This window comes from Catharus ustulatus, chromosome 1 (genome assembly GCF_009819885.2).
Source record: "Catharus ustulatus isolate bCatUst1 chromosome 1, bCatUst1.pri.v2, whole genome shotgun sequence".
In the NCBI taxonomy this organism is placed as follows: Eukaryota; Metazoa; Chordata; class Aves; order Passeriformes; family Turdidae; genus Catharus; species Catharus ustulatus.
In genome coordinates, this window is record NC_046221.1 from 125,392,610 (window position 1) to 125,404,787 (window position 12,178).

General features: G+C 43.0%; 1 protein-coding gene across 3 annotated transcripts in view; it reads right to left on the reverse strand.

Annotated features, from left to right (window-relative positions):
* Positions 1 to 154: 154 nt before the first annotated feature.
* Positions 155 to 12,178, reverse strand: part of PPP1R42 (protein phosphatase 1 regulatory subunit 42) — a 28,932-nt gene continuing 16,908 nt past the window's right edge. Inside the window, exons 9-11 of one of the 3 annotated variants that reach the window (XM_033072949.2) lie at positions 2,442 to 2,527; positions 1,410 to 1,497; positions 155 to 240 (exon numbers count right to left, since the gene is read on the reverse strand). In XM_033072949.2, coding sequence (XP_032928840.1) covers positions 1,425 to 1,497; positions 2,442 to 2,527 — 159 coding nt within the window. In that variant the 3' untranslated portion in view covers positions 155 to 240; positions 1,410 to 1,424. Of the gene's footprint in view, positions 241 to 1,409; positions 1,502 to 2,441; positions 2,528 to 7,250; positions 9,311 to 12,178 lie in introns of those variants that run through there. The other 2 variants (XM_033072957.2, XM_033072967.1) reach the window with 2 other exon arrangements.

The following is a 12,178-nucleotide window of genomic DNA, read 5'->3' on the forward strand; positions in this document are numbered from 1 at the left end:
GGCGCAGGGTCTGCACCCGGCTGCGCTCCCGGGCGGCGTTGGCGGCGGCGGGGCGGCCCGGAGCGGGAGCGGCACCGGGAGCGGCACCGGGAGCGGGCCCGGCCGCCGGGGGCACGCAGGAATTGCTGCCCGCACGGCAGGGCAGCAGGGGATCGGGCTCTGCGCCTGGGCTGCAGGTCTCCTCGCTGCTCTCTGCCAAGTGTCCACAGTCCATCGGTGATGTCCCCGGCAGGGAGGGTCCTGCAAGCAACAAGAGCATCTCTTCACCAGGCAGCACTGACAGAACGAGAGGACACAGTCTCAAGCTGCACCAGGGGAGATACAGGTTGGACATTAGGAAAAAGTTTTTCACAGAAAGAATGATAAAGTACTGGAATGATCTGCCCAGGGAGGTGGTGGAGTCACCATCCCTGGATGTGTTTAAAAAAAGACTGGATGTGGCACTCGGTGCCATGGTATAGTTGAAGTGCGTTGGACTTGATGATATTAAAGGTCTCTTCCAACCGAGTCATTCTGTGAATTCTGTGAATTCTGTGAAGTAAGATGCTGCGGTGATCTGGAGCCAGCACATTCTGATAACAAGGATGGTCAGAAACGCAGGCACTGCCTGCCTTGGGAGAAGCTGGGATGCAGCTCTGTGAGCCACTTCTCCATTCACTGCAGCATCACACACGGGTACAGAACAGAAGTTAAAATCTTTGCCACGATCAAGATTTGATTTTTTGACTGTATTACACAGAGCAAATTCTTTGAGTCACTCATAGCCCAGAGGTGACTTCTGAGAAAACCCAACAGGAACCACCCAGAGGCACTGCCACAGTGGTTTCCATTTACAACTAACTAAAAATTAGGCTAAAGGTAATTTTAAAAACATACTCTCTCTATGATTTGGGTTGTGGAACTGTTAGTTTATTTCTATTTTAACTGAAGTCATTTTATGAACAGTCTTATAGGTGATCAGTGCTCCATGGACTATGGGAAGAAAAATATCATTTTCAAATGCATCAGTAAGTGAAGCCACAGATCATGGACTCAGTTTTTGAAAGGCAAAACTTGGCCCAGAATTTTAAAGGATCAGGGACTGACTTCTCCTGTCTTCCTACCCGTAACCTTACTAAAAAAAATTGCATGCTTATCCTTTCTCTTCTACATTTTCAAACTTCAAAAGAATTTTTTAAGATGTATTTTGGCCATCGGGGGGCAAAAGAACCTTTTGAAAACAAGAAAAAAAGTCTTTTGGGAAAAGCTGAAAACAGTGACCACAAAATCTTTTCCCAGCTTTTTGTAAAGCTGGTCAGTCAGTTCTGCCTGTAATACAACTCACAGTGCTTTAATTCATTCAGTTCCACAGAAAAATGCAATTCAATCAATATTCCCCAAAGTGCAACACTTTTCAGCTGGAATAATACCTGATCTTCTTGTCCTCAGCCAAGCAGCCCTTGTGGGTGTCCCAGATCCTGGCTTTCACGTGTTAGGAGTGTCTGTTCCTGTGACAGCCTGGCTAGACAAGGGCAGGAACAAGTTATTAAACCTTTTAATTTCATCCAAATACTGTGTAATTAAAAATGTAAATAACATTGATGTGCATAAATTAGTGAATATCTACATTTACAAGAGTTAGCTCTTGATTTTGCAAAGCATTTCAAGCACACACAGAAATCAAAGACTTCTATCAAAGACAAGGAAAGGTTGCTAAATAATCCTTTTTGCAATGCTATAATTTGATGATATTTAGAAGATATTTTTATTGTTATTATTTTGGGTGATTAATTGTGATTTATTTGCTATTAATGTGGTTTACAGCATGTTATAATGTAAGGGTCTCTTCAGTAGCAGTACAGATTAGACTCAAATTATTTGTGAAATATTCTGTGGACCTTATAACTCAAAACCAAAGGAAAAAAAAATCTCACTATACTTTTTATTGGGATATTTATGATCAGCATAAAATAAATCTTACATTAAGACTTAATGAGCTTGTCTTGAGTGAGGGCTAAAAAATGGTCCTTACACTGGCTATTGCCTCTAACTTAAAAAAACAAAAAGCTATATGCTTTTTTCCTTGGTGTCTGCTCATTGTGTTAAGACACAGTCAGATCTGGATGAATTTTAGTTTAAAAAAATCATCATTGTGGAGATGACATCAAGACAATAATTTAAGATAATCATGAAAATTGGTAGAAGAATCTAACAGTTTATGTTTAGCAGCAGCACTTCTCACCACCATCCCATCAAAATCTCACTGGTAGGAGGAAGTCCTCTCCGATTTTTGGAGAAGTCTGGATTACCCAAGGATATGGACAGACTGAGGTTAGTAAAATATGGTTAGTAAAAATACCTGCTTCTCTACTGAAATACAGAACTAGGGCTGGTTTACACACAGTTTTGATTTTGCTGGGTTGAAGTATAACCACACATACAGTACATAGCAATGCACGTACCTAAAAACCTCATCTCCTTGGGTGCTCTTGGAAATAGGAGTTTCTGGTTTAGGAGCTTCACATCTATGTGAGATAAAATCCTGGGCCTGTGGAAGAAAAGTACAAAATTTCAGCTGTGGAAATGAAAGATTTCTCCCTGAATTGAATTTCTCCACTGTCAGACTTGTCATCAGACACAAACAGCAAATGGCCTGGGAAAATCTGCTACACAAAACAAAGGATCTGCGGTAGGTATGTACATATGTGTAGCTAAGCCATGGTGATTCCTTCCTCGATCCACAGCCAGGATCACTTCTGTTACACACTGGCTCTGGGCAGCATCGTTCTTCTCCCGAGTAATCAGGACACCAACTCCAGGTGCTTCAAACCTAGGCGTTGCCCAAACCGCATGGTCAAAAATTGCTGCTGAAAACTGAAGTAAATAAAAAGCCTCTGGGCGACAGTCATTTCCCTTTTAAAATTTTACAGGAAAGAGGTTTGGTTTTTATAATAATCGCAGTAATTTTTGTAAGCACCCACTTGCCACCTGGTATGGTGAGAGAGTTGGGAATGGAGCTGTGAAAGTAAGTTAAAGTATTTATGTTGTTTCTAAAGCACTTCTAGTGCAGTATTTCTAATGCATGCAGATGCATTTTTGTTTTTACTTCACGCTACAAAGACATGACTGGTTTGACATCTTTTACCAAAAAAAACTCAGCACAATATTTATTTTAGTCTTATTTTCTGCGTGACCGAAACGGCGATGAAGCCATCCTGCCTACACAGACAAGGAAAAGATGGAAAACGCCAGAGCAGAGCACACAAACTGAAAACAAACAGGTGGAAACCTTAGATAAACTTTTCCGTTGCTCCTTAGGGGGCAAAATACAGGGAAGCTGAATTATTTTGCATCGGTTTTAAAAAGGCCTTGCCCTCTGCGTAACTCCAGTAAGAGGTAACGAAAACCCTTTCTCCGGACCAGAGAAATAGGAACTGCGTGCTGGTGTGCGGGGCAGCACCGGCGCTCACGGTCCCGCCGGCTGCTGCATCCCGGTGCCGCATCCCGGCTGCTCGGGAGCTGGCAGGACCCCGCGGTGCCCGCCGGGGATGAACTTACCGCTCCCGCCCGGTGAGGAGGCTCCAGCCCTGCGCGGCCCCTCCGTCCCGTCCCGTCCGGTCCGGTCGCGTCGCGCCCCGGTGTTTATAAGCCGTGCGGCCGGTGGGTGCGGCGGGGCTGTGTCGCACCTGGCCTCCGGGCTCCCCCCTCCGGCCCGGGCGACAGCGACCGCCCCTTGCCGGGCGGCAGGGTCATCAATCACGGAGCTGTCGGGGCGGCTTCGCCTCCCGCTCCCCTCGACCCCCGCCCTCCCCCGCACCCGGCCCCGGGTCCGTGCGGGTCCCGCCGCCCCGCGCCGCCGCTCGCCTCGCTCGCGCTGTTTTTCTTAGGATAAAGTAACGGTTTTGCTGGAGGAGAGAAATTTAATCGCTGAGCTGGGAGCTCAGGCGATGCCCTGTTAAAAGCCAGCCCTTTCTCGTCGCCCCGCCGCCGCATCTCCGGCTCGCGGATGTTCCCGGGCCGAGCGGGATCCCCGGGCGAGGCTCCGTCCCGCAGCCGCGGGGGGAGCGCGTCGTGCCCGCCCCGGCAGCGCGCCGGGACCGACCCACGCGGGATGGAAACGCGAACGGGATGAGGCGGGCAGAGAGGGGATTTAACAGGGAAAGGGGAGCGATTAAAACTCAGTAACGCTAATGAGAAGGGACAGTCAAAATAAATACCGGGGTATGGAATTAGCCCAGAATAACATTTTGAACGAAGCCCGATTGTGCGATAAGAGAGACACAATAAATCAAGCCTCGGGAGCAGTGGAAAAACAAAGTCTGAGCGATTCGTTACCGGGTTTGCAGCCAAGAAAATTAAGGACTTAAACTTCAGCGGTAATTGGAAGCCCTGGGAAGGGACGAGCCCGGTGAGGACCCGGCGCGGAGGGAGCCGGACACCTGCCTTCAGCCCCGGCCCCGCAGAGCGCCCGCCGCAGCCGCCGGCGTGTCCCAGCCAAACTCTCCGGTCCGAGAATTCCAGCAGCGCCGCGGTGGGGGCACGGACCCTGCCCCGCCCGGCCCCACCGAGGCCCCGCCGCGCTTTCTGCCCTCGGGCTGCCATCCATAGCCCCGAGGAGCCGCCTCTGCAGGGCCAGTGCGGGCTGGATGGCAAGGGATGCTGTCGGGCTGCTCTACAGGTTCTGAATTTAAGCACTAAATTCTAAGTTAAGTATTTAAATTCATCTGTAAATTTAAGTTTTGAAACTGTACGTCAACGTTTACCTTTGCCTGGTGCTGGCAGCCTCGGAGGGGATTTCCTTTCAGCCATCAGGAGCTACTCTGACAAAAGCTACTCTATAAAGTCAGTATGTACACGACTGCACCACAGATCATCCTTTGGCTTCCAGGTGCAACAGAATGAAGACACAGGTTCTCTAGAGGACAGTGGAGGAGCCTCCAAGCAGCCTTGCTAAGCCATGATTTTTTTGGCCCCGAGGTTTCCAGGGCTGCCTCCAGCCCAAGTGAGCATTGCTGAATCTTTTCTGCAGTCAAAACCTCTTAAAAATGTACTCAACAGACATTCCTCTACTCAGTCAGCCTCTGGGGCTCAAACAAGCAGTTCTTGAACATAACCTTAAGCTTACACTGAAAACACTCTGACTCTGTGGTGTGATGTGGAAGAACTGATCCCAGACTCCCCAAGGAGCAGGGACACTTGCCTTCTAGCCTCACTTCCACTGGGGCTCCTCTGTCATCTTGTAAGTGCCAAACAGGCATTGACTGAGACCAGCACACAAGTCTGGGGATCAGCTCTCCCTCATCCCAAGGAGGTTTCTAGGTCTGCTGCCCACCTAAAACATGCCCACTCAAGGAGGACTTCTCACTGGGCTGTGGGACGCTCAACTATGTCACTGACAGAGAACTTAACAGCAGGTGTCCCAACACCCTGAGACTTCCCAGCTACCCTAAATTAGCAGATTGTGAGTGTTGTGCTCTTTTCTGCTCTGATTGGATTAATGACACAGTATTCTTTTTGAGTTTCTAACTCTACATGAAGCTCTGCCTCAGCACAGGAAATCCAATGGAAGGAGTTGAAAGAGAAGTGCTGGTGAAACTCCCATTACCATCTTTAGACAACACCAAATCCACCTTGCTGCAGGGTGTGATTAGGGAGATTGCACAGTAGGAAATTGAGCAGTGTTTGGAGACACCACTCTGCTAGCCTTGCTACCAAAACAGGGGTGCTTCAAACATATTTTAAAAACCCAAAGAGATATAAATGTAGAAATAGTTATGCTTTGCTCCATTAAGCCCTTCTCCCATCAGATGACACCACCTCCATTACAAGCACAAAGACATCCAGTGACTATTTTCTTGAATCAACCTACTATTTAAATTCAAAGCTATAACAAATAGCTGCAGCTGTTTCTTCTTCTTCTTTCCCAGACAAATGACTGAGAATTACTTTTCCTGCCTTACCTTCCACAGTATATCTCAAATCTGAGAAATGCCAGAGTCATAGAAGAGACAGATTTCCAGTGTGATTTAGGTAAGAAGAAGTTCTACCAGAGACAGAATGATATTTTTCCAGGTACACTCTGCTCCCTTTATGTCAAATTAGTTTCTGGTTTTATGGCTACAATTCAGCACAAACATTCAGGGTATTTCTTTCCAATTTGTTCATTTTGTCCCATTCCCATTGCTGTATAAGGATTTCTCAAGTGTGCTTGCCTGCTGGTATGGTGCAGCAGTCATTGGTGCTTCTGACAGAGACTAGCAGAAACATTGCTTGTCTGAGTAAAACAGCTCCAGCAGGAAGCCCCACACAGATTGTACTGGTCAGGTCCCTCAGATTCCATCTGTAGCCTGGGAGCAAATCAAAGGCAGGACACAGCCACAAGAGAATAAAAATAAGTTGCTGTTCACAACTTTTGCTTCTTTGGGAAATCTCAGCATAATGAATTCCAAATCCAAACCAATATTTTGAAGATTTCCAATTAAATACTTTTACCCCCTTGTTTCAAATCCCATGTTGATAATGTGCTGTAGAACCATAGCATATTCCACAGTTATGTTAAATATGCCATATTACAGTATATCAATACACTTTTTATAGCATTTTCTCAGTAGTAATTACTTTTAAAATATATTTTAAATATGTATCAGAAGGGCTCCAGTCTGGGAGTGTGTGTGTGTGTACAGAAGTGTTAGACCAGCACATCAAGACTTTGTTAAGGGTTTCCTTTAGCTAGACATGAGTTACTTGGCTGTGGGATTCTCTGTGTGAAACCCCATGGCACATGTTGCATCGCGAGTAATTAATTCAGGTCTTCAATGTTTTATGTATTGCACAAGAAATTTAAATCTTTAATCCAGAAATACTCAGAACCATGAAAAATATGCCATGCTCTAGGTGGCTAACACAGCATAACCCCCATTAACAAATACTAACAATCCATTAAATAGTTTTAAATGGGTGTGTGTAAGGCAGAGGAAAGTGTAAGATGCAAAGATAACACCATGACATAGAGATCAGGAGGTGACTTCTTAATGTGCTGCATTGAGTGAGCAATCAGCAGCTGACACTGTGAACATGCTCACTAACACTATTGACATTCATTTTTTGGAAATTGCTTAAAGAATCAACTTTTATTTAATGTATACTTTTCTGTCTTTCTCAACCTGAATATCATTGATGACTACAGCCAGAGAAAGAAGTGTCATGCTCAGTTGGTACTGATTTCAGTTAGGGACTAACAGCTACACATGTGAGCTTTATTTTGTGTTTGGAATGTTCTGATTTTGAAGGCAAATTACTCACTAGCCTTATATGCTGTTTTGGGCTGGGGTAGAGTTAATTTTCTTCACAGTGTCTGGTATGGGGCTGTATTCTGGATTAGTGCTGAACACAGGGTCGATAATATAGAGATGTTTTTGTTATTGCTGAATAGTGCTAACACAGAGATGAGGCCTTTTCTGCTTTTCATACTGCCATGCTGGTGAGGAGACTGGGGACATGGGAACTGACAAGGTGGGAAGTTGGGACAGGTGACCCCAACTCACCAAAGGAATATTCCATACCATATGACATCATGCTCAGTATCTGAAGTAGAAGAGGGAGGAAGTGGGGGGATGTTCGGATGTTTGACATTTGCCTTCCCAAGTAACCACAGCATGTGATGAACCCCTGGTTTCCTGACAATGGCTGAACACCTGCATGCCCATGGGTAGTGGTGACTAAATTCCTTGGTTTGCTCTGCTTGCATGTGTGGCTTTTGCTTTCCCTATTAAACTGTCCTTATACCAACCCATGAGTTTTCCAGTTTCTACCCTTCCTATTCTTTTCCCAATCCCAATGGGGGGAGTGAGCGAGTGGCTGTGTGGGGCTTGGCTGCTGGCTGGGGTTAAACCATGATACTTTAACCGAAGCACAGGCACTTCAGCGTTACAGTACCACTCATTTACTACCTCAGCTTTGGAAATCTTGCTCTTTATAATGAAGAAGAAGATCTTGTTATTCAAGGGGAGTATGCATGCAGGAGTTAAATGCATTTTAACAATGTGTACCAAATTATCTTTATCTTTATAAATGTTAATGAAATACATTAAATATTCCATGCAAAAAGACACATCCTGATTTCCTTATTCAAGAAAAATTCCTTTCTTATTTTCAGAGAGGGCCATAAGCACAAGGTGCTGAGCTTCCATTCACAGAGAGAAACTATATTAGGAAAGGTTTTTTCCCAAGGGCAATTTGTAATCTAGTCCTTCCTCTTCTTATCTGTAGGACTGGAATTTTCCTGTATCAGAAGTCTCAAGCATTTATTTAATTACTCAGATGAGCCCAAAGTAGCCAAACAAACAGAATTTGAAGTTAATGAACGATACTCCCAATCAAAAAATTAATCAGCACAGACGTCATTAATCTTCTCATGCCTCCTCTACTAACTGTTCCACATTATTCAGCAGAACTTGGAAAAATACAAATGATGGAAATTATTTTTAGTACTACAGATCTTCTCAAAAATCATATGCTAATAGCTTCTTTCTGCTTGAAAGGAGCTTGTAGACAGGTGGGGGCTGCTTTTTTCTTGGAAATAACAAGTGACAGGACAAGAGGAAATGGCCTAAAGTTGCACCAGGGAAGGTTTAGATTGGGTGTTGAGAAAAAATTATTCGTTGGAAGGGTGGTCAAGCATTAGAATAGGCTGTCCAGGGAAACGGTGGAATTACCATCCCTAAAAATGTTAAAAAATGTGTAGCATGGTGGAATTACCATCCCTAGAAATGTTTAAAAATGTGTAGATGTGTGGCTTGGTATTCACCACAACTTGGTTTAGTGTGTTTAGTGTGTTAGGTTTAGCAGTGTTAGGTTTACAGTTGGGCTGCATAATCTTAGAGGTCTTTTTCAATCTTAATGACTCCATGACCCTACTGTGAACACGCCTCTGCACAGCTGCTGAATACCATATAGAGAAGGAAGCAGCTGATAGGTAAGGCCTGGCTAAAACCAGTTCATTTCTTGAGGAAGTTTAAGAATTAGGCAGCCAGTTTAGCCTAGCATGTGCTGATGTTTTTACATCCTTTTGATACAAAGCATCCTTCTAAATAAATAGGCAGTCCCCTTATTTCTCTGAATGTTCTTAGAAAGCAATGTTAGGTTCAACATAATTTGTCTGGTTTTGAGATTAAAAAGACACAGATAACATATCCAGAGAGACACCAGTATTTTCCTTTGTAAGCTTTGAGGGAGAAAAAGAAAATCAATAATGGCCAGATCTTCACATCCTGTAACTTCTGGCTTTTGGAATTCAAACTACTTCTGCCTCTACTTCAGATTCCTCATCAACCTACATTAGAGAGATCAGAAGAAAGAGGTGAGATCTTCATGTCACAACCACACCAAAGCACCTATTGCTCCCATTGTCATTAACACTTCCTGGGAGCACTCAACATTTCTACAAAAATTATAAGCCTTGATAAGTGTTATCAAATGCTGCTGCTGAGAAAAAAAAAACAAAAAACAAAACTATTGCAAGGTTATTGGCTGTTGCAGTGAAAGCCCTTTTGTTTTTCTTCCCAGTGCCAAACCTGGAACCAGAATATTCTGAACTGATAGAACCTAATTGGGGTATTGTGCATTCCTTTGCTACAAAAATTACTTTTTCCGTGGAAAAAAAATGGCATTAACATTTTTTTCCTACATAAATGTGTATCAAATACTTCTAATTTTCAAGCCCCATAAGGAAAAAAAATCTTATTAATAATCAAAGCAATTTCTTATATAAATGAAATCAGATAAGATTCAGTCTTTTATTCCAAAACATTTTCCTACAAACTATGTGTAACTGATTATACCCAACTTTACTGGACATGTAATCAGTAGTTACTATGGAAGTCTAACATATTAACTCTCCAAAAAAGGAAGAGCTTATTGATTCAAAACTCTTTTTGATTTAAAGTATTAGTTTCTTACATGGATCATTTCACAGCTGGCTTGGATTTATCTTGGTTTTGATGCAGCAATTAATTCTGCTCAGAATTAAGAGAACAGAAAGATGTAGTCAGTCATTTCTGTAGTCTCTGGTTACAGTGTTGTTTGAAGAGGTGAGGTTCAAATACAACATTTTTAACAGTGAATTCCTAGAATTCTTCAAGGCCAAGTGACTTAAAATAAATTTTCACTGTTTTTTTTCCCCCTAGCAAAGTAAAAAGTATTGTTTCCAGTTACAATATATAGCATTTATAATTTTGCGACTGTAAATAATTAGGTTTACATAATTAATGATTTTGCCTCAGAGCTCTGTTAGTCAGGATAGCTACTTTGCACCACACTGAGATAAAAAATCATAAAACAGGGAAGAGAGCATTAACATTTACCAGTTACACTCTGAATACAATCACATACTATCCCATATTAACAGATCAAGTCTGAATTCTCATCCTGAAAAATCAATGGACACATCTTGAACACTGACAGTTTTCTGGCTAGTTTTTTCCCCTGTCTATCTCAGAAGTTTTGAACTGTATGTCTTTTAAAGCTGTATCACAGGCAGTGCTATGTACTGCACATATATATATATAGATGTACTGTATATATAAATAAATAATACAGTATAAAATTAATTTACACCTTGTGATATTTAAGAAAAAATTGGATTTTTTCATTGCCTATGGATTAGAAGTTCAAATATTAACTTTAGATCGGTAACTCAAACACTGTGTGTTCACATGTACTCTGATGGGGAAGGTATTTGGGCAGTGATGTCTAATTTTTTTTCCTTTTGGTACTTCTAACACACAAACAGTACCGTGGAAGCTCTAAAAGCATCAGAATCTTTACTGGTGGGGCCTGGTCTCACACCTCTTTGGTCCTAGGAACGGTTTTTGGTGGGGGGAAGTTCTACCAACAGTGGATGATGACCAATTTAAAAACCAAGGTAAATCTGACATATCTGAGTCTTTGTAACTGGATGGGATAAATCCCAAGGTACTGGAAGTGAATTTGAGGAGGTACAGCTGGTACTCAGGAATTAGTAGCTGTAGTGGTGTCCTCCTATGCTCTGTCTGGTGAGCTAGACATGTAGGAGTATGCACAGTCTAGCTGGCAATCTGCTCATCAGCAGATGTGCTCTTTGCCCATGGTTTGATAAGAATTTATTCTTTTCAAGGGAACAGGGAGTCTAGCAGTGCGCCTGTTCTGCCAGTGTGGTTTAGATCCTTATTCCTTCTCAGCTTTGGGCACAGGCAGCAGCACAGAGAACTGGAGTGGGAAGGCAGGGCATGGGTAAAAAGGGATGCCTTTTATCACTGCCTTTAGGACACTGGATGACATGGCAGTGTTAAGTACTGCAGAACTGGCATATAGACCTACTTCTTCTTGTTTTTTATTTTTAATAACCACAAGAAGTTTAGGCAGAAGACAGTGCCATTGTTTGTGTCTTGTATGTTTGTGATGACAGTTATATTTTTCCTTCTGAACAGAGTATGAATGATCATGGTGAGAATCATTCAGAACCACATTCAGCAAGGCTGTAAACATGAATACCAAAAATACCACTACGGTGCTGGTTACTGTAATATTAATTATGTTTCTGCAAGAGTATTTACACTCACCTTTACAGGTACTGCATATTCTCCACAAAAAAGGGAATCAACCACTAAAACTGGCTGAATTGCCTGCTGAGACCTTACATGGGCCACAGTAACCAGAAACTGCTAATACCTGACCTTCATTCAAACAGCTCTGCTTCAGCAACACTATTTAATTTCAGAACTTCACTTTATCTCTTTATCCTTATACTTTGTCTAGCATTATGGTGACTCCTTTCATATCCTATGTCATGGCTGAATAATTCAATGGCAAGTAAATTCCTTACATTTTTCTTCCACAGCCTTCAGCACTAAATGCTGATTGATACTTTCTAGACCTCACTAAGAACATGTTTACATTTTTCCTTCAACATCATCACCAAGGAAAGGCAGTGAGACTGGCTGCTGGAAGGGGCACTCCATGTCTGTTCTAAGCATTCTCTCAGCTCTGGCAAGGTGCTCCAGCTAGTATTTCTGAGTATTTAATGCACCTAATTCTGAATACATTTGGAGTGCTTGTAAGCTCTTCAGCTGCTAAAACCAACTTGAGGGTGCGCAGTTAAAACTGCACTGACTTATATCTTAAATCTGTATTTCTCCTTCTCCTGCAGCTAAGACTGAGAATA